Source organism: Ursus arctos, unplaced genomic scaffold (assembly GCF_023065955.2).
Source record: "Ursus arctos isolate Adak ecotype North America unplaced genomic scaffold, UrsArc2.0 scaffold_30, whole genome shotgun sequence".
NCBI classification, from domain to species: Eukaryota; Metazoa; Chordata; class Mammalia; order Carnivora; family Ursidae; genus Ursus; species Ursus arctos.
In genome coordinates this window covers 20,149,994-20,170,392 of record NW_026622986.1, presented here as the reverse complement: position 1 = coordinate 20,170,392, position 20,399 = coordinate 20,149,994, and the positions used below count along the sequence as shown (strand labels likewise).

At 38.0% G+C, this 20,399-nt stretch overlaps 1 protein-coding gene across 3 annotated transcripts in view; it reads right to left on the bottom strand.

Moving 5' to 3' along the window:
• The window catches only part of NSUN6 (NOP2/Sun RNA methyltransferase 6), a 65,434-nt gene that overhangs the window by 30,514 nt on the left and 14,521 nt on the right, over nucleotides 1-20,399 (bottom strand). For all 3 annotated transcript variants that reach the window (XM_048219410.2, XM_026478975.4, XM_026478973.4), the window contains exons 4-8: nucleotides 18,914-19,023; nucleotides 17,135-17,288; nucleotides 8,925-9,006; nucleotides 7,589-7,708; nucleotides 2,250-2,394 (exon numbers count right to left, since the gene is read on the bottom strand). In XM_048219410.2, coding sequence (XP_048075367.1) covers nucleotides 2,250-2,394; nucleotides 7,589-7,708; nucleotides 8,925-9,006; nucleotides 17,135-17,288; nucleotides 18,914-19,023 — 611 coding nt within the window. The remainder of the gene's footprint in view (nucleotides 1-2,249; nucleotides 2,395-7,588; nucleotides 7,709-8,924; nucleotides 9,007-17,134; nucleotides 17,289-18,913; nucleotides 19,024-20,399) is intronic.

The window sequence follows — 20,399 nt, the reverse complement described above, 5'->3', positions numbered from 1 at the left end:
GGTATGTATACACAAACACATACACAGACACACACAGTATTAGTCAGCTACAAAAATGAATGGCATCTTGCCATTCATGACAACATGGATGGACCTAGAGGGTATTATGCTAAGTAAAATAAGTCAGACACAGACAAATACCATAGAATTTCACTTATATGTGGACTCCAAATGTCAAAATAAGTGAACAAACAAACAGAAACAGACTCATAAATACAGACAACAAACTGGTGGTTGCCAGAGGGGAGGTAGGTAAGGGGATGGGCAAAATATGTGAAGGAAATTAAGAGATACAAACTTCTAGCTATACAATGAGTAAGTCACAGAGATAAAAAGCACAGCGAGGGCATATACTCAATAATATAGTAACATTTTATGGTGACAGAGGGTGACTGTGGTGAGCACTGAGTATATACAGAACTTAAGAATTGTTATGCTGTACACTTGAAACTAATAACACTGTCAACTACCCTAAAATAATAGAAATTTAAAGTATCTTGTAAATTTTAACAATCACCATCATCACTTTCAGTAATACAAAGTCTTTGTCAGACTGCTAGTTGTTCTTTAATACCCATTATCGTCTTTTTCTAAAGTCATGTTTCGAACTGGGCACATGGCTACACATCTAATGACAACATTTTCCAGCCCCCCTTGCAGTTAAATTGATCAATGACTAACCTGGCCAGTGGCATGTGAACTCATAAGGATTCTGATACCCTTTTCCTTCCCCTTGAAAGAACTGGCACATCTGCCTTGGACCCAGAGATGAAACTACCATGTTGGAGGCCCACTTCTGTCAGGTGGGACCAAAATAAACAAAAACAAACAAAGAAACAAAAAACGCTTCTATCTTTCCTAAACCACTGTATTTTGGGTCTCTCGGATACAGCCCATTAGCTGATACGCTACTATAAATCTCCTGCGAAGTCCTGGCTAACTCTTCTGGGTTAACAATCAACTGACTATGAAGTGCTGTTCTCACGTAATCAGGCAATTACACCTGACCTATTCCCACCTCTATAGGAAGATACATAATAGTCCAGAACTTGCTCCTGAGAACAATCCATATTTTTCTAAGAAGCCTTCCATGTGTTTCATTTATTTGTTTATTCCCATGTGGTTTATTACACATCAGGCAGGTGTCACAAAATAACTTCTCACTTTCCAGGAGTCCCAAAGATATGTTGATGTTGACATTACTACTGATGCATTTTCCATCAAACAGATTGGGTCTACTGCCAGACACTCTAGGTTTAATACTCCAAATCAAAGTACCATAAAGTATCTGTGATGAAACAGGTCTTAATGAAAAAAAGAGCTAAAGATGACAACCTACAACCATCAGCTAATAAAGTGATATGGATGAGTGAAAAATCAGTGATCGAATATCCCAAGTTAATTAATGAATGTCTCCCTATAGCACTGAAGACCAAACTCTAAGATGGCTACCTTCACAGCTTGATTGTTCTCACCCCAATCTCAGCCTAATATGCTTTTGAGGATGATCACTTAATTCAATGATATATATAACTTGGTGACCTACCAACAATTTCAGTAAAGTGACAGTAATGGATTATATTGAGCTGTCCACTGCTACCAGTCATTCTTATGAATAAGACCTTACATATGTGAAAACTAGATGGTCTGTAAAGGGTGGGAAGTCAAAACCATGTCCTCACCTTTTTAAAATCATCTTTTTTCAAGTAGCATCTTTAATCAATAAACATTTTGGGGAAACTAATGGCAATTAATTCATTAAAATATGCAAGTTTCTTGAGTATTTCATGAAACCATATCTACACAAAGATAGCAACAGAGGACTTAATAAATGCAACATTTTACTCCAAAACAAGATATGTGGCAGTTTTCCCTTCCTTCCCAGCTCCATAGCCCCATTCTCTCAAGAAAAATGAAGAAAAAAAAATTAGCTCAAGAATCATAAACTTGAAAGGCTAATAAGCTTTCTGAGATTTAATATGAAATTAAGACAAATACATTAAGACTAAAGAGTCTGACCAAGTCTTGGGGTTTGATTTGATGTTATTAAAATCTGACATAACTATATATAGGTACTATATATATGTTCTGGGATAAGATGAAAAGCAAAATGGTATCTATTATGGCAAAATATCTCAGATCCATGCCAGTTTCAAGGTCTTATGGATATTTTAGGGCTAGAACAATGACAGCAAAATCTGTTTCCAAGAGCCAATTACAGAAGCCTGTAAAGATAAAATTTAACTCACCTTCAGCATCCTTAACCATATCGAGTTGAAGAGCCTTTGTTCCGTCAAAACAAAACGCCTTGATGGAATTCAGCCCTAACAATAAAGCATTCTGTTTTATTTTTTCTACTTTGTTGGGTATTTTATCCAGTGCTATTACTTCTCCCTAAAAAACAAACAAAACACACATAAAGTGTAAACTTTCCAAAGCAGTCATAAAAACTATTAATAATGAGGAAAACTGATGAAAAATTACAGTCTTCCCTACTTTCCTATCCCTAGTTTTAAAGCTGAATTCATTAATCAAATGTGTATCAAATTTAGACTAAAATACTTAAAGTCTCAGCCTTTTGAAAAAAAAAAAATTCTTAGAGACAAACCAAGAAACAGACTCCTCACTACAGAGAACAAATTGCTGGTTACCAGAGGGGAGGAGGGTGAGGGGATGGGTGAAATAGGTGATGGGGATTAAGGAGGGCACTTCCATACATCTCTCTCCGAGTGATGTATGGAAGACTAAATTGTAGTGCTACTACACTGGATGTTACCTAACTGGAATTCAAATAAAAATTTTAAAAATAAGTAAATACAAAATAGAAAAGTACATTCTTGCCAGGTTAATTTTCTTATAGTACACAGCTATTTTTAATTAACAAAACTCAAAACCATAGTGTTTGCCATCTAAGAAACCTGAAAATATCTATTGGAGGTAAATATTAAAAAAAAAAAAAATCACCAACTGATGTGCTTTGTTCACACCTGGAAGAATATGAACTAATGTTCTGAGATATGTGTGCTTTCTAGTGCTTTGGGATACAGATGACTGTTACCCATAAAATCAATCCTCATCTCAATATTTTCTGAGTTGTATATGCAAACAAAATTCATGCCAATTCTGACAAGCATAACATAAAAATATTGACCTGTATATTACAGCAAAATGCTATAGACTGGTATAAAAAGTAGTTCAAAAATAATTTTATATGGCAACTCTTTGGTTAAGTTAAAGTCAATGAAGATGAGGCCACTCTTTTACGAATGCATTGTGACATTCATGTGATTTTTTAAATATACTGTGAAATGATATTGCAGAGATGGTGAGATTAACTCTTCAGTGTCTTTTCTTGCTTTTGTTTCTTTTATATACATCACCATCCTTGTATGACATCCCTGTATGACACCATCCTTGTATGACAAATGCATCACCCGCATAGATTACAATGCTGCTACGCTTTCTGTGGTCATCTTTGTACAGCACTATGAAACCGAACAACAGAACATGGACACACCTAAAATATCCAGACTCTCTTTGGAAAGATTTCTTACTGGAGAGAATAAAATATGTCTGGATACTTCTAAGCAAACACAATAAATATCATATACCTTAAATTAAGGGCAGATTATTATCACTTCTTCAAAGCACACCATAATCTTTACAATTAAGGATTTCAGGTAAACTGAAAACTGACTTGCATTAAACACCACACCTTCATAAAATGAATCCTTCTATTTCGTGTTCTGCCGCTTTATGCACTGGTGGTATTTAATGCATTTTTCCTTACAGTTTTTGCTGTTACCACCTTAAATTCCTTTGGGACAAAGAAGAGTATAAGTAAACAGGAAAGTACATCTCCTGTAATGAACCAAGAGTATAATACCCCAAAACCTTAACAACAAATATCTTTTCCTTCCTTTGTTACTTTAAAGCCACTCACTGAGTGCTACCACAAGTGTGTGTGTGTGTGTGTGTGTGTGTGCGTGTGCATATGTGTGTGTGTGTGTAGGGTGCATATATACAGGGTGCATATATACATGCACACACACAGAACATATATACATTGCCTATTTATAGTGTATGTAGATACACATATAGTGCAGAGATAGGTTTTAACCCTTTAATATATTTATTGAAAATATAAATTTATTTATTTATTTACATGTGTTTGTGTGCACGCGCGTTATCCCCCTGCTTGTGACATAGTGAATATTTCAGAAACTGTAATAGCATCAAATACTAATATGCAAGTAATGTGAATTTTCATCAGAAGTCTTTGGATAAAATGATTTGCACTAATGAAAGGGAAAAGCTACAATTTCACCTTGACACAGTAAATGTATTATTTTCTGTCCAAGATTGCTTATAAATCACTTGACCATCCTAAAAACCATCAAATATAGATAAAAAATGATCGATTATCTGGTAAAGTCCAACATCTGGCACTCTGGGGAGTGAGCACACAGATATTACATCTTCTATCAAGTGAATCAGAGCAGAAGGGCTCTGTTAAGCCTCACAGAAGTGTATTTCTACACCAGAAAGTCTTACACTTCAAGTAGGCAATTTTTCCTCATCTATAAATGAGTACCATGAAAACAACTGCCGAGTTTCCTAAGTGCCTAAGAATTCCTACTACTGTATAAATCTGAGCTAACTTAGAAAAATAAGAATGGATCCACTGCCCTCAGTCTTTCACTGTCCTTGCTACGCTCTTCACCCAGTTGAGATTCCATGTTCCATCACATTACTCTCTTATACACATGCTTCTGTGTCTCAGATATAAGCACGACAAAAATGTTGCTGTGGTTAAATCCAATTCTCCGTCAACTTCACATCTACCCCCAGGCAGCTAAAAAAAGCCCATCACTATCCCAATAAATCTTACCTTAAACTCATGACCATTGTATTCATGGAGCCCATAGTGCAAACTGAAATTCCCAGGATGTGTCCATAGCCCATTCTCACTTCCATTTTCCTAGATTAACGTTTCGTACCTCCTAGCTCTTACCACCTCCTTCCCAATCAATCCCCATTCTCATAGGATGGCGTTGCTTCCTGTTTCACTGAGAAAACTCAACCAGAAGAGAACTTCCTGTCTCTTACCACATTGACCAGCCCACCAATATCTGCACCCGTGTACTCCCCCTCCCCTCCGATTTCCATGGATAAACTGCCGCACGCTACCATCTAAAGCCACTTGTGCATCCAACTGTATCATATCTCACCTCCTCAAAGACACTGTTCCAGCAATCTTCCCTGCTCCCTCTGGTGTTAGCAATTTCCCCTTTTAATGGATCTCTCATTAGCACACAAACATGATCACTCCTCTCATCTTAAAATAAAGTGCTCCCTGAGTTCACCTCCAACTACTGCCCCATTTCACTGCATTCCTGTACAAATACCTCCCCCTCCCACCACCAAAGGAGCTGTCTTGATTCACTTTCTTGGATTCCTCTCATTCTCAATGCAAGCAAGCATTTCCACTCACCAAAACTGTTTATGGTAAGGCTGCCCATCACCAACCTGGTGCTAAGTGCACTGGAAGTTCTCAGTCCTCACTTTACGTGGACCGCCAAGAACATCTGACACATCTGATCTCTCCGCTGTCTTTCAATCCCTTTCGTTGCATTGTTTCCGGGGTGTCATACTACTCCTCTGGTTTTCCGCTGACATCGCTGGCCATTCCTTCTCCTTTCCCCAACCTCTGAATGTTGGCACACAGTACCCGTGCGGCTCAGTTTTCCGGCCTCTTCTACTCTCTATTGCCACCCACGCCAGTTCTGTAGCTTTAAGTATTATCTATATGCTGATCACTTGCAAATTTCTATTTTATATATATTTACACTTCCGATCCATATTTTTATTTCCAGTCTATACCTCTGTCCTGAACTCTAGGCTCCAATATCCAATTGCCTGCTCAACATCACCCTTTGCAAGTCTAATGGGCACTTCAGTTACTATCTCCAAAACTAACTTTCTGACCTTTCCCTGCAGAACTTGCTCCTCCCACAGTCACCCCTACCCAAAATCTGTAGGAGTCACCCTGGATTACTCTCCCATATCCATAGCCCACATCCAGTGCATTGGCAACTCCTTACAACTCCACCTTAAACACATCTCCAGAACTCCCTGCCACCTCCACGATGCTTCCCTGAATTTAAACCAGTCACCCTTGCCCTCTTCCAGCCTGTTCTCAAGGCAGCAGCCAAAAGGATACTTGAAATAGTATAGAGGCTTATGTCACTCTTCTGTGACTTCCCATCACTCAAGCACAGCTAGCTAACATCCTGTCAGACCCTGCCAACAGCTCGACCTAAACACCCTCCCCTGGGGCCTCCCTCTCTCTGGTTTCTCTTCCTCCTCCTGCCCTCCTCACTCCATCTCTCTCAGCAAACGGCAGAGGTTCCTCAAACGGGGCAGGTGCCCTCCAGCCTCAGAGCACCCACACTTGCTTTTTCTCTAGTGAAAACATGCACTCCAGAGACTTCCATGCTGCTCATCACCTCCAAGACTTTCCTCAAAAACCACCTTCAGAGGGTGCATGTCTCACCACCCTCCTAAAACTGCAGACTCACACCCCTCAATACCCCCGATTGCCCCTTCCTTTCCTCTCTTGCTCACCACCACCCTTACCACAATCCTACATGCCGTAACTTGTATTCATTTAGTTTATTATCTGTCTCCTCTTAACTAGAAGGGAAGCTACATGACGAAGACATTTTTGGTCCCAGTGGTTTATTGCTGCATCCCCAGTACTTGGCATATGTAAGCACTAACTGTCTGCTTAATCAACCAACCAGTTAAAATCTGCCTCCAGAGTAAAGTAGGTGAAGATACTAGTATGTCTAAGCATTTCAGGAACCATGTAATTTTATGGAATTTGAAATAAGAAGAAAGATATCATCAACTGGCCCTATTCTTCTTGAGCTGAAGAATCTCAGGCTCAGTACAGAACGGTTACAAGGTCACACTGAGTTTTGAACACAGATTAACCCACAATGAAAGGAAATATATTGTCAAATACATATATGCAGGAAAAAGCAGTAAAATCTGAAATAAAGTTATCCAAGACTTACTATATTTTGTGACAATGAGACAGGCATTATAATTAAGCCAGATTATAAGGTTTTTATGACTCTCAAGAAAATGTGTTTGATGTATATGTATCATAATGTACATATATGTATCAATGTATATATTGATACTTCAGTAATGTGCTGTTAAATTAAGTTTTAGTGGCAGAATTTATAGTTTAAAAAGTGTTGAGTCTTACAATTAAGAATACAAAAAACCTTAAATGTTGTATTTAAATGTAATTTTATGAAGAAGACTTCTACTCCACAAATGTATCAATAAATCTGGGATTCAAGAAGATCTTCAGATAGTCCTCACAAATGATAATTATCTACTGAACTCAACATGTGATCAATGCCATCATTGAGCAGTCTTCACTTTGGCTGAATCTGAAATAATTCAGATTATAAATGTCTATATAATGTTTCATAAGTTATGTGTAGTTCCACCTTCAACACTGAAACATGTAATTTGTTGACAGGAGTTTTTGCTGTGAAGACAGTCTCACCTGATCACGCATTAATGCTGCAATGTGTGTTGTTTTGCCTCCAGGTGCTGCACACAAATCTAGAATCTTCTCTCCAGGTTGAGGATTCAGAACATGAGTTACTACAGCAGATGGCAAATTCTATAAAGAAAAAAAAATCAATTATCAATGATTCTAAATCCTTTTAAAATTCAGAATCAGAGAACATAAAGAAATTTTTGGACGTAATCCAGTATAGCATCCTTTGCCAAGAACAGGTTTTCTGTAAACATACTAGTGTCAGGAAATTCACAGTTTTCTAGAGTAGCCTATGATCTCATAGGGCGTTCACACACGAGACACACACATGCACATGCACAATGCATCTCCCCTTCAATTTAGTAAAAAAAAAAAAAAAAAAAAAAAAAAGCACATTTTTTCCCCCTCAATTCAGTGGTTCTCAATATTTTGAAGGTGAAAGCCCTTTTAGAAATATAACAAAGTCTTGGATTTTTTTCTAAGAAAATGTACAAAATTTTGCAATTTCAGGTGCCTCACCATTTAACACCCACTTAAGAATTCTAGTTTTATGCTGCTAATGCCACTCAAAGACATATGGGCTTCCTATCTCCCTGCCACTATCCCATTTCTGTAGGAGAAAAGTAAAATGTAAAACAATCTTACTATTTCTGATTGGCACCTAGAAATATGAGATTGGACAATTCAAATATCTACAGCAATAAGTTAGACTGCAATAAGTTATATTATACCATCAAGTCGTTATTAGTTTTGATGATACAAGGTCTGCTACTCTAGAATAACAGTTTGCCTTAAGTAAGATAGAATAATATCCCAGAGTAAAGCATTTTTTTAAAAGACTTTATTTATTTGTGTATGTGTGAGAAAGAGAGAGCACACACAAGGTGGGGGAAGAGGGAGAAGCGGACTCCCCACAGAGCAGGGAGCCTGACATGGGGCTTGATTCCAGGACCCCAGAATCACGACCTGAGCCAGTGGCAGATGCTTAACTGACTGAGCCACCCAGGTGCCCCAGTAATGCATTTTTTTAAAGTAATATATTTTCTAAACTATTTTTCAAGAAAAAACAGTAGAGGCTAATAAGCAATTAAACCATTTTTGGGCAACAGAAGGTTTAAAAAAACTTTAAAATCAGTTGAGAAAAAGAAGAGAATATGTACAAAGTGGTTTTTTTGTTTTTTGGGGGGGTTTTTTTGTTTTTTGGTCTTTACTGCTTAACAAAAGGTAGATCAGAAAAATAAATCACAAAAAAATATGGTAATAGAAACCTTAGATTTGAAATGACTCATTGAAGTTATGTTTCAATATCATTAAATATTTTACTCTGACAAACACTTGCCTGTAAAAATAAGTAGCTGGGCAGTACATTGTCAAATGAGGGGCTGAGATATACCGGTTCTGTCATTCTTATGCCTATACCTCTGAAAAGCAGAAAAATTTAACATTAGTCTGTATAAATGCCACAGTCCATACAGACTCCATTTCCAGGAACATACCCACATAGCATAACAAATATAAGATGTTCTGCCTTTTTAAAACCTCTTTTACTCAATACCACAATACTTAGGATATTCCTGTGAATTGTCTATGCTTACTCCTTATAGCAGAAGGTCATCAGGAAAACTAAAAAGCATAGTTACATAAATTTTTCATTTGCACAAAGGAGTTTCTTCAGAGATTTGAACAAACTGAGAAAGGCAAAGAACATGAGTCTTTTTTTTTAACATAGCTATTTAATTAAAAATGCTATTTATGTTAGCATAATGCATTCATTCTTACTTTTAATGCAGTGTTTTGTTTTTTATATACAGTGTTCTATTAATTTCAGGCGTACAATATCGTGATTCAATATTTCTATCTATTACTCAGGGCTCATCAGGATAAGTGCACTCTTTTTTTGTTTAAAGATTTATTTATTTTAGAGAGAGAGAGCATGCATGCATGAGAGAGGGTGGGTCAGAGGGAAAGGGAGAGAATCACAAGCAGACTCAGCACTGAGTGCGGAGCCTGATATGGGGCTCAGTCTCATGACCCTGAGATCACAACCTGAGCTAAAACCAAGAGTCAGATGCTTAATGGACCACACTACGTAGGCGCCCCAGGATAAGCGTACTCTTACTCCCCTTCACTTATTTCACCTATCCCCTACCCACCTCCCCTCTGGGAACCATCTGTTTATTCTCTATAGTTAAGAGTCTGGTTTTTGGTTTGTCTTTTTTTTCCTTCGTCCATTTGTTTTGTTTCTTAAATTCCACATATGAGATCATATGGTAGTTCTCTTTCTCTGACTCACATCTGAGTCTTTGTTGATTCATTCTAATCTTTCTGGTAACAGATTCATGATCATTGTTAACAGCTTTTAATTCAATAAACATTTTCTGAATGCTTCAGTTTGCAAGGCACTATGGTAGGTACTTGTATGAAAAATAAAAATATACTTCAGCATCATGCTGATGCTAAGCAACCACAGAGTTGCCACACAACTCACTCAACTCTTTAGAGAATAATGGCCCAGTACTGACACAACACTCAAGGTGAGCTTTTCTACCTTTATCTCATGCTATAAACGGCAGTGGAACTGATCAGAGCAGGAAGGGCCAGGCCGCAGGAGAGAACATGGTGGACGATGATTCATCAGGACAAACATCGCCTTCTGAGAGAAGCTGTCAAGAGGCCATCAGAGGCAAGAGAAAGCACACAAATACTGTTGGAGAAAGCCAAACATGGCCTGGTGTATCAGGCCACACCACAGAGAGCAAGACAAAGGGAAACCAACAGCATGTCCCAGGGATTAGACGGGCACAGAAAAAGTGCACTCTAATAATAAAGGCAAGATTAAGAATCTGGATTTAAACCAGGTACAGGAGTACAAGGACTAGAGTCTAAGCAGGGAGAACGAGAACACACTCCTCAGGTCCACTAGCTAGACAAGCTCAGAGCTGCTGAGCCCATGTTGGCAGGGAAGCATCTATGTGGATGGTTTGTACTCGGCTTGATGTAGGTAGGTGGGCTCATTTTACCCACAATACTCCTGACACCAACGGGTGGGGTTTTCTCTTGCACCAGCTGGGTGTCCCTCACTCCAGTTCAGTCCCGGCATGACCTGCTGGGGGTTATTATGAGATGCCACAGGCTCAACAGTTGGTTCCAACAAGACCGGTGTCGCTCCAGACGCCAGCTACACATCCCAGGTTGCCATCTGTACTTCTGACCAACGGGCTATAAATTTGAGGGTTTCCACACTGCTCTCCCTCCTCAGGTTTGAAAATTCACTAGAATAACTCACAGAACCCAGAACAACACTAACTAGTACTGGTTTACTATGGAGGATACAACTCAGAAATGGCCAAAGGGAAGAGATGCACAGGAGAAGGGAGAGGTGTATGGATCACCACCCTCCCCGCACCTAGATGTGTTCACCAACCAGGAAGCTCTCTGAACCCCACCACCTAGGGGTCTTTACGGAGGTTTCAGTACATAGGCATGATTGATTAAATCACTGACCACTGGATAGGAACTGAATTTCCAGGGCCTCTCCTCTCCCTGGAGGCCCAGGGATAGAGCTGCAAGTTCCACCCTTCTAACTACAAGGTTGGTTCCTCTGGCAAGTGCCTTCTAGAAGCTATCTAAGGACCCCCAGCTACCAGTCACCTCATTAGCATACAAAAGACACTCATCACTGCAGAGATTCCAAGGATTTGGGGAGCTGTGTGCCAGAAACCCAAAGACCAAATTATTATTATGCCACAACAGGATAAGTTTACGCTGCTCTTTAGAGTGAAATAATTTCTGTAGATATTCGCGGACTGCAACCACAGTGGTTATGACTACAGTGTCCACTTGGTTCTAACACCCTTTGTCATACAACAAACATTAACTCCTGTCTCCCTCCTCCCATCCCTTTTATCCTCACTCGTTTGTTTACCACTTGATATGTCTGAATCTGTACTTTTAATCAGAGTTAAATCAGAGTTAGTTAATTAGTTAGTCTTTGGTCCTTGCTCCAGCCAGGATCAAATCTAACCATTTACCACATAGTTCCTGCCCAAACAGAAAAAATACAAAGAAACCTTCTGAAAAGTCACAGCCTCAAAATCAGTCATTTGTTGAGACAATTGGCGCACTGACCTTGATCAACACGTCACCCCCTGCCCAGTCTGGACCCATTATTGGACACCTTGAATTCCATGACCTGCTCACTCTTTCATAACTTAAATGACTTTCTGACTTGCAGGACAATAGTCCTCTGAAAAATACTCAAATGTTAACAATTATATGCCTGCCTTTCTAATCTGGTTCCTACCTAGTGCTTCAAGTTCTGCTATTTCTTTGACTGTCTCCTTCTGACCACAGCACAATTAGTCCATCTTTACAGTATTTAACTTAAAACAACTCGACAAAGAATAATTTAAACCAATTAATGTTCCAGTATGGGATTACATTTCTTTCTTTCTGACTACTTTTTTTTAATTAGGCAAATTTTATTTTATTTATTTATCTTTAAAGATTTTATTTTTATTTATTTGAGAGAGAGCATGAGCAGGGGGAGAGGTGGAGGGAGAGGGAGAAGCAGACTTCCCACTGAGCAAGGAGCCCGATGCAGGGCTCTATCCCAGGACCCCGGGATCATGACTTGAGCCAAAGGCTGACACTTGACCGACTAAGTCACCCAGGCACCCCACAAAAACAGTTTTAAAAGAAACATGTAGGGGCATCTGGGTAGTCAGTTAAGCATCTCCCTTCAGCTCAGGTCATGATCCTAGGGTCCTGGGATCAAGTTCTGCATCAGGCTCTCTGCTAAGCAGGGAGTCTGCTTCTCCCTCTCCCTCTGCCGGCCACTACCCCTGCTCGTGCTTGTGCTCTCTATAAATAAATAAATAAAATCTTTAAAAAAATAAAAAATAAAACTGTTTTTGTAATATGTATCTCCATATAATAATGCAAAGAACCAGATCTCATAAGATAAACAGGCTGGTTAATAAATTAATCTATTTCTATGAAGTCTATGACTAAACTACACTGTAATTCAAGAAAACAAAGGGTGCAAATTTACTAGCTGAATAACAAAGTACCACTAGTAGACACAGTTCTAAAATTTTATAGTAAGAAACATACATGATATATGTATAGCATTTGTTACGGAAGCATGGTTTTCCTCCCATAGGCAGAGAAAGAAATTATAGCAGCATTAACTGAACGCTGAGTTTAAAAGCTGAGTTAAAAAAAAATCAACAGTTTTCTGAAAGATGGCTGCCTGCTACTCCTACCAACAAACATTACTCAGAAAAGTCTGTCAGCAAAGTTACTAGAACTACTACACTGAATAATATAAGAGAATGATGAGTGGAAGAGGGTTCAAGATGGCAGAATAATAAGATCCTGAGATCACCTCCTCCCACAAACAACAAACTGAATGGGACCTAGAAACGGGATGAACAGAGTCCTCACAACAAGGGATAGCACCAAGACGAGTAGAAGAGGCAAAGATACAGTCTTGCTAAGGACAAAACCACACCCTTGGAGCATCATTCCACTGTCAGAACAGACCTCAAAGGAATGTTACCTCCTTGAGAAGAGACTCAAACTCCACATCCAACAACCGTTAGATAATGCCTGAAGAGATGAGCTTCCAAAACATCTGGCCTTAAAAACCAACAGGGAGTATGTCCAGGAAAACTACAAAACTGGAAGGAATGGAAACCCCACTCACAAAGGGTTTGCACACAAACTCAACCCAGAAACCAGTACAAATGGTTTCAAATCAGATCAAAAACCACATCAAAAAGATCAAAAAAGATCAAAAGCCAGATCAAAAAGCACACAGACCATAGGTGAAGTAGGCCTACTTACTAATCTTGGAGCACCTGCTGAAGGGGGGGGGGCTCTTCCTGAGGAGTAAGACACTGGTGATAGCCATTTTTGCTATCTTGTTCTGCCCTGCTGATGCTGGAGCTGACAGACACCATTTTGAAATCCTCTCTCCAAAATGCTAATGCCAGGGTGCACACCCCACTGAGAGCCCCATACAATCCTGCCCCTCAGCAGAGCCTTGCAGTCTATAGGCCTCCACCCACCAGCACACCTGTAGTCATCAGGAATAGGCCTCCAGCCAACCAGGAGGAGAGGGAAGCCAGCCTCACCAAGAGTGCACCTGCAGCTGTCAAGGGGCTGCCACAAGAGGAGGACACACATAGCCCACTCAGGGAACACCCCTGAGGAACCTGTGTCTGGGTACCAGGGTAACAGAATTGCACTACGGGGCCCTACAGGTCATGTCTTACGTAAAGCCACTCCTTCAACACCAGGAGATGTAGATGAACTACCTAATACACAGAAACACAGAGTCAGGCATAATAAGGAAACAGAAGAATACGTTCCAAACAAAAGAAGAACACAAAACATCAGAAAAAGAACTAAACAAAATGGAAATAAACAGTTTATCCAATAAAAAGTCCAAAGTAATAGCCGTAACATTGCTCATCAAACTCGGGAGAAAAATGGATAAACACAGTGAGAACTTCAACAAAAAGAAAATACAAAAAAGTTCCAATCAGAGCTGAAGAATAAGAGAAATAAAAATACACTCCAGGGAATAAACAGCAGATTAGTAATACAGAAGAACAGGGCAGTGATCTGGAAAACAAGGCAGTAAAAATCACCCAAACTGAACAACAAAAGGAAAAAGGAATTTTAAAAATGAGGATAGTTTAGGGGACCTGTAAGCTAACATCAGGTGCACTAACATCCCCTTTACAGGAGTCCCCAACGGGGGGAAAAAGAGAGAGAGAAAAGAAAGAAAGAAGGAAAGAAAAAAGAGAGAGAACGAGGCAGAAAATCTGAGAAATAATAAATGAAAACTTCCCTCATTTGGCAAAGGAAACAGATGCCCAGATCAAAGAAAAAGAGAATCCCCAAAACGATGAACCCAAAGAGACCCACACCAAGATACATCATAATCAAAATGTCAGAAATTAAAAACAAACTCTTAAAAACAGCAGAAATAAAAATTAGTTACATTTAAGGGAACCCCCATAAGGCTATCTGCTGATTTCTTAGCACAAACTTTGCAGGCCAGAAGAGAATGAATGGCACGATACGTTCAGAGTGCTTACAATCCAGAATACTCAGCAAGGTTATCATTCACAATTGAAGGGGGAGATAAAGAGTTTCCCAGAGAAGCAAAAGTTAATGGAGTTCATCACTCCTGAACTAGCTTTGTACTATTAAACAGACTTCTATAAGCAAAAAGGAAAAGGCCATAACTGGAAATAAAATATATGAAAGATAAAAATCTCACTGGTAAAGGCAAATATATAGTAAAGGTATATAAAAAAGGTATCAACCACTTACAAAGGTAGTCGGAAGGTTAAAAGATAGAAGTAGTCAAATCAACTCTATAATAATTAGTTAAGGAATACAGAAAATAAAAACATGTAAAATATGATGGCATGAACATAAAATGCTACAGGGAGGGGAGCAATGTTTTGGAATGTGTTCAAATTTAAGCAACTACCACCGTGAAATAGACTGTTACATACATAGGTATCTATAGACAGATCTCATGGTTACCACAAACTGAAAACCTATAATAGGTACATAAAAAATAAAGAGGAAGTAATCCAAGCATAACACTAAAATAATCAAATCCTAAGAAAAGAACAAAGAATTACAAAAACAATCAGAAAACAAATAACAAAATGGCAATAAGTACACACGTATCAATAATTACTTTACATGAAAGTGGACTAAACGATCCAAGCAAAACACATAGCATGAATGAATGAATAAAAAACAAGACCCATCTATAAGCTGACTACAAGAGATTCACTTCAGATCCAAAGACAAACACAGACTGAAAGTATAGAGCTACAAAAAAATATTGTACACATGCGTGCGCGTGCACACACACACACACACACACACCCCCAGGGGATTATTACTCAGTCATAAAAAAAGAATGAAATCTTGCCATTCATGACAACATAGCCCCAGAGGGTATTATGCTAAGTGAAATAAGTCAGACAGATAAAGACAAATACTGTATGATTTCACTTGTATGTGGAATCTAAAAAACAAATGAACAAACAACAGAAACATAGACACAGAGATCTGATGGTTGCCAGAGAAGGGGGTAAGGGTAATGAAGAAGGTGAAAAAGATTAACTTTCCAGTTATAAATGAGTTACGGGGATTCAGTTATGGGGATTAAATAAGTTAAAAACTAGATGAAATAAGTTATCAATAAAACACGGGGATGTAAGGTACACTACAGGGAATATAGTTAATAATATTGTAACAACTCTGTATAACCACAGATGGTAATGCCTTATTGTGGTGACCATTTTCTAATGCATATGAATATTGAATCACTGTGTTGTATACCTGAAATACATCAATTATAATTCAGTAAAAAAAAAAAAAAAATTAAGCCAGTCACACAAAAAAGAGAGGATGAAAAGTGTATCACTAATAATAGACCGAAAGGAGGAAATCAAAATGTCAATTTTCTATTAGAGACCCAAAGATAAACACAACATATATATGCTTTATCTTTATAAAGTCTTCTAAGGAGAATAAAATCCTTGCTCTTGGCCATTTGGAAAGTACTGCTATCTAGAGTTAATCCAATAATCTTTTTCTTCAGAAGAATTGATTTCAACTATAAACCCAGATTGCTGAGACATGAAAACTGTTCCAGGAATCAGGTAGGTAGTCCAGCTCTGCACTGATAAATTCAGTTTTCGGCATGTCTACATCAGCTGTCAACTGTGGAGTAATGGAGCTGTCCACAGAACTCCTTAAACAGGCTGAAAATATGAAGCAAAATGACTCTGGCTTGCCCACTCATTTAATTTAGTTAGAGTCAGTAGCAACCCAAGATGATTTAAAACTTTTTAAATTTGGTTTGAGTAAATCCAAATGCTAATTCTTTTTTTTTTTTTTTTTAAGATTTATTTGAGAGAGAGCGCTTGTGGAATCGGACCGATTCCACGACCATGAGATCACCATCTGAGCTGAAATCAAGAGTTGGACACTCAACCGACTGAGCTACCCAGGCACCCCAGATCCAAGTATTAATTCTTGACCACGAGTAGCCACGTGATTGCTGGCTTTCTGGTAAATTTTTTTTTAATAAAAACTTTTCTTTTTAATTTATGTTAAAATCATAAGCTTTTCGTTTCACAAAATTAGACTGTTTAAAGAGTTCTGGATAGGTCACATAATTCATCCTTTATCAAGATGAGTACTGTTCCCCAAAAGATGCAAAAATTTTCAAATCAATAAAATTCAAAAGGAAAACTGAAACGGACAATTACAACATGACTACCCACTTATGTAGGTGGGCCCTTTAATCTAAGCATTTACTCTTTTACCCAAAAGCAATTTTTCAAAAAAACATGGAAATATGCATTGAACAATTATTTTTCAGTCAAATTTATACCAAAAAAAATTTTTATAATGTAACCAGATATATTTTTTTACATTGTTTTTATTTTCCTTGAACCACCAAAAAGAATGCATATTTCCCCAAAACACCTGATGACATACTTCAGTTCAGGTAGCCCACTGAAGATTTCTTTGCGGCTTAGTTCAGAAATCCCATTTCCAAGAAATACTTTTGTTCCATCAAATTCTTTGGCTCCTTTCTTACATTTGCCTTTAATATCTGAGTATACAGAAATAAGATCTCCAGCTTTCATAACTAAGAAAGAAGAAAATTCAGATTATACTAATTAGACTATATTTTGGCAGAAGAACAGTGAAAATTCTTTAAGCTAGACTAGGGACATTTAACGGCATCAATAGTGGGCATAAAGAGGTCTAAACTGATTCATTACCTCAAAATATCCCCTTACAGAAAATACAACGTTTTACTTTTAAATGTTCCATAACAATATATCTAACTGGAGACTTTTTTTTTCTAGGAGAAAAAAAAATACAAGTCTTCAAAACATCCTATCCAAGCTGGAACTCTTTAGCTAAGCAGAAAATGAAGGCTATCTACTATTTAAATTATTTTTTCCAAACCTAACATTCCCTAAACAACTTCATATAAATTTTGGTATCTTTGGCTCAATCCTCAAAGTTCTAAGAATCCTTTAAAAAGATTCATCAAAAATGTACACTAAAATCCCTCAAAGAAATGTTTCTAAATCACATAACGCTGTTTTTATTTCTTTGGTTTCCTATTATAGCAATTAAGACAGAGATTTTAATGATAAGTACATTCATTCATATACACGTGTGTGCATGTGTGTATATACATGAATGTTTGTATACATATATAGATGTACCTATGTATATATATGTATATACTCAGAACACCTTGTAACTATACAGCATATGAAGTTGATTCTTATGGCTGATTAAATCTAGGTTTTGTAGCCATTTCATTAAATTATTTTCAGTAACCAATCCCAGCGACTTTAATAATTGGGTGACTCGATTCCACTTTCATGTTCTTAGACTAGCCTGTCATAAATTTTTCTAGCCCATTAACTTGATAGCAGTAATGAGCAGTCTATCAACTAGAGCTAGAAGGACTGTTCAAATCACATAGATCAGAGGTCAATGAACTGTTCCTATAAAGGGCAAGTGAATTCCTTAGGCTTCATGAGCCACACAAAGTCTCTTGGCATATTCTTCTTTGTATTTTTTTTTTAAACAACCTTTTAAAAATGGAAAAACGATTTTCAGCTGTGAGCCACGCAAAAACAGACATGGGCCAGACCTGGCCAGTGGGCAGTAGTTCAGCACACCCTGATGTAGGTCAAATTATTTATTTCACAGATAACATAACTGAAGTCCAGACTGAACAACCTCCCAATAGATCAAAACCCATGTGTCTTGATTTCAAGCCCAATAAATTAAGACTGAACCACAGTGACTAACTTATTAAGCATATGTCATCAACTGAGTGAGTAAATTAAGAATATTGGCTTTTATTCCAATATTAAGACCCCAAGTTCTGACGGTTACCTCACAAATGACAACAGAAGTCTGAGGGCAATGGAGTTAAGAATACAAAATAAAATTTCACTGACATCTTACACTCTATTAATCAGTAATGATCCTATAAACATCATCTAACACGCTCTTTTACGGAAAGAAAAAAACTGGCAAAAAACCATATTTGGATGCCCAGTTTGTTAAACCATATCAGATAAATCTCTTTCTGGCTATCCCAAATGTAAAACTTGGAAAATATCTGATAAAAGTAAATTTGAAATACATCTGAATGATAGCTTAATACATTTTCCACTTGATAATGTATACAGATTTTAAAGAATCTTTTCTTGTACAGAGAGGCTGAAACATTATACTTACACTTTGAAGCGGACACAATTCCTGGAACATAGACGTGGGCTCCTCTTAACACTGCATGGCCACATTGTGCTCCAACAATTGCTTCACAATGTTGTTTTTTTATATTCTTCCTAGGGATGTAAGATGAGCAATTTTAACAGAGTAATACACTTCCAACCCCTACCAAACTTTTTAATGTTTCGATCTAAATAACCTCTATCCCTGACTGTTCCAAGATAATGCCACGAATGAGTAAATAAGAAAAAGCAAGCTGAAAAAAAGAAGGATAAATATAGAGGAAGTAGTTTAGAGAGAGAGATGGGGCACACTCGAGAAAAGAAAAGAAAGAGGTCTATTTGGTAGAAGGCAATAAAGTAGCACCAAAAACTGCTTAATCATTTAAAGAGCACTGCTGTTTCCATAACAGCATTAGAAGGGAAGAAAAATAAAGTCCTTATCTTCAAAGACTAAAACAGACAATACACAAGGAATTCAGAAGCGTTTCTAAAATGGTATATTGCTGCGTGGTCAACTATTCATATTTTAAACCAGAAGAAGATGTCTTTTCCTCTTCCTTTACTATCCAACTTTTTGTGAGTGTTTTCCAATTTCTCACCTTCCGTTCATTCCTCAGACCACTAACATGTGGATATCACTTCTAATACACAGAAAAGACTTTTTCAAAAGTCAGGGGTTGCCTCCGTGATCAGTCCTGAATAAAGACCTTAAGCACTGAGTCTCTCATGCATGTCCGTGTTGGCAACCTCCCACATGTGTTGTCACAACTCCTTGCTGCGGGAACGGAATATATCCTCTTTTTCTTCCACAATCTCCAGACGGTCAAATCTCACTGAGCCTCTCAGTTTTATACCACTCCTTTGCTTCCCAGGTTCTCACCGCTCATTACCTATCTACTCTTAAAGAGGTCCATTCCCCCATGTTCCAAAACATGCTGCATCTCTTCTCACCTTGCATTCTACTCTTGGCAATCAATCTCAGGCTTTCAGTAACGACTTATAAAAATGACCCATGTATTCTCATGTTCGGCCCTTCCAGACTCTGAATTGGTATTTCTAATCACCTGCACGTAGCGGTGTGTAGGTTTCTTGTGGTTACTTCAAACTCAACAAGTCTTAAACAATGTTACTCTTCCCTGATCCTCCATCCTTGGCACATCCCAAATCTTTCCATCTTTCTGTTGCCAAACTTGACAACTTTCTGTTGTCATCTGCCTCAATAATGTAAACTTGACAACTTTCTGTTGTCAACTGCCTCAATAATGTAAACTGGAAGCCTCAACATCATTTTACATCGCTTCCTCCTAAACCCTCAAATTCAACACTCGTAGTGTTACCAAATCATGCCACCTCTAATTCTCTAACAGGTCTTCTGGACCCATCCTCCAACATCAGGCATATATCAGCTCCTAACTTGATTACTGAAATAGCTTCTTGCCTTTTTTACCTTCAACTGTTTTGGTGTTCCGCAGTTTCATTCTGAAGTAGAC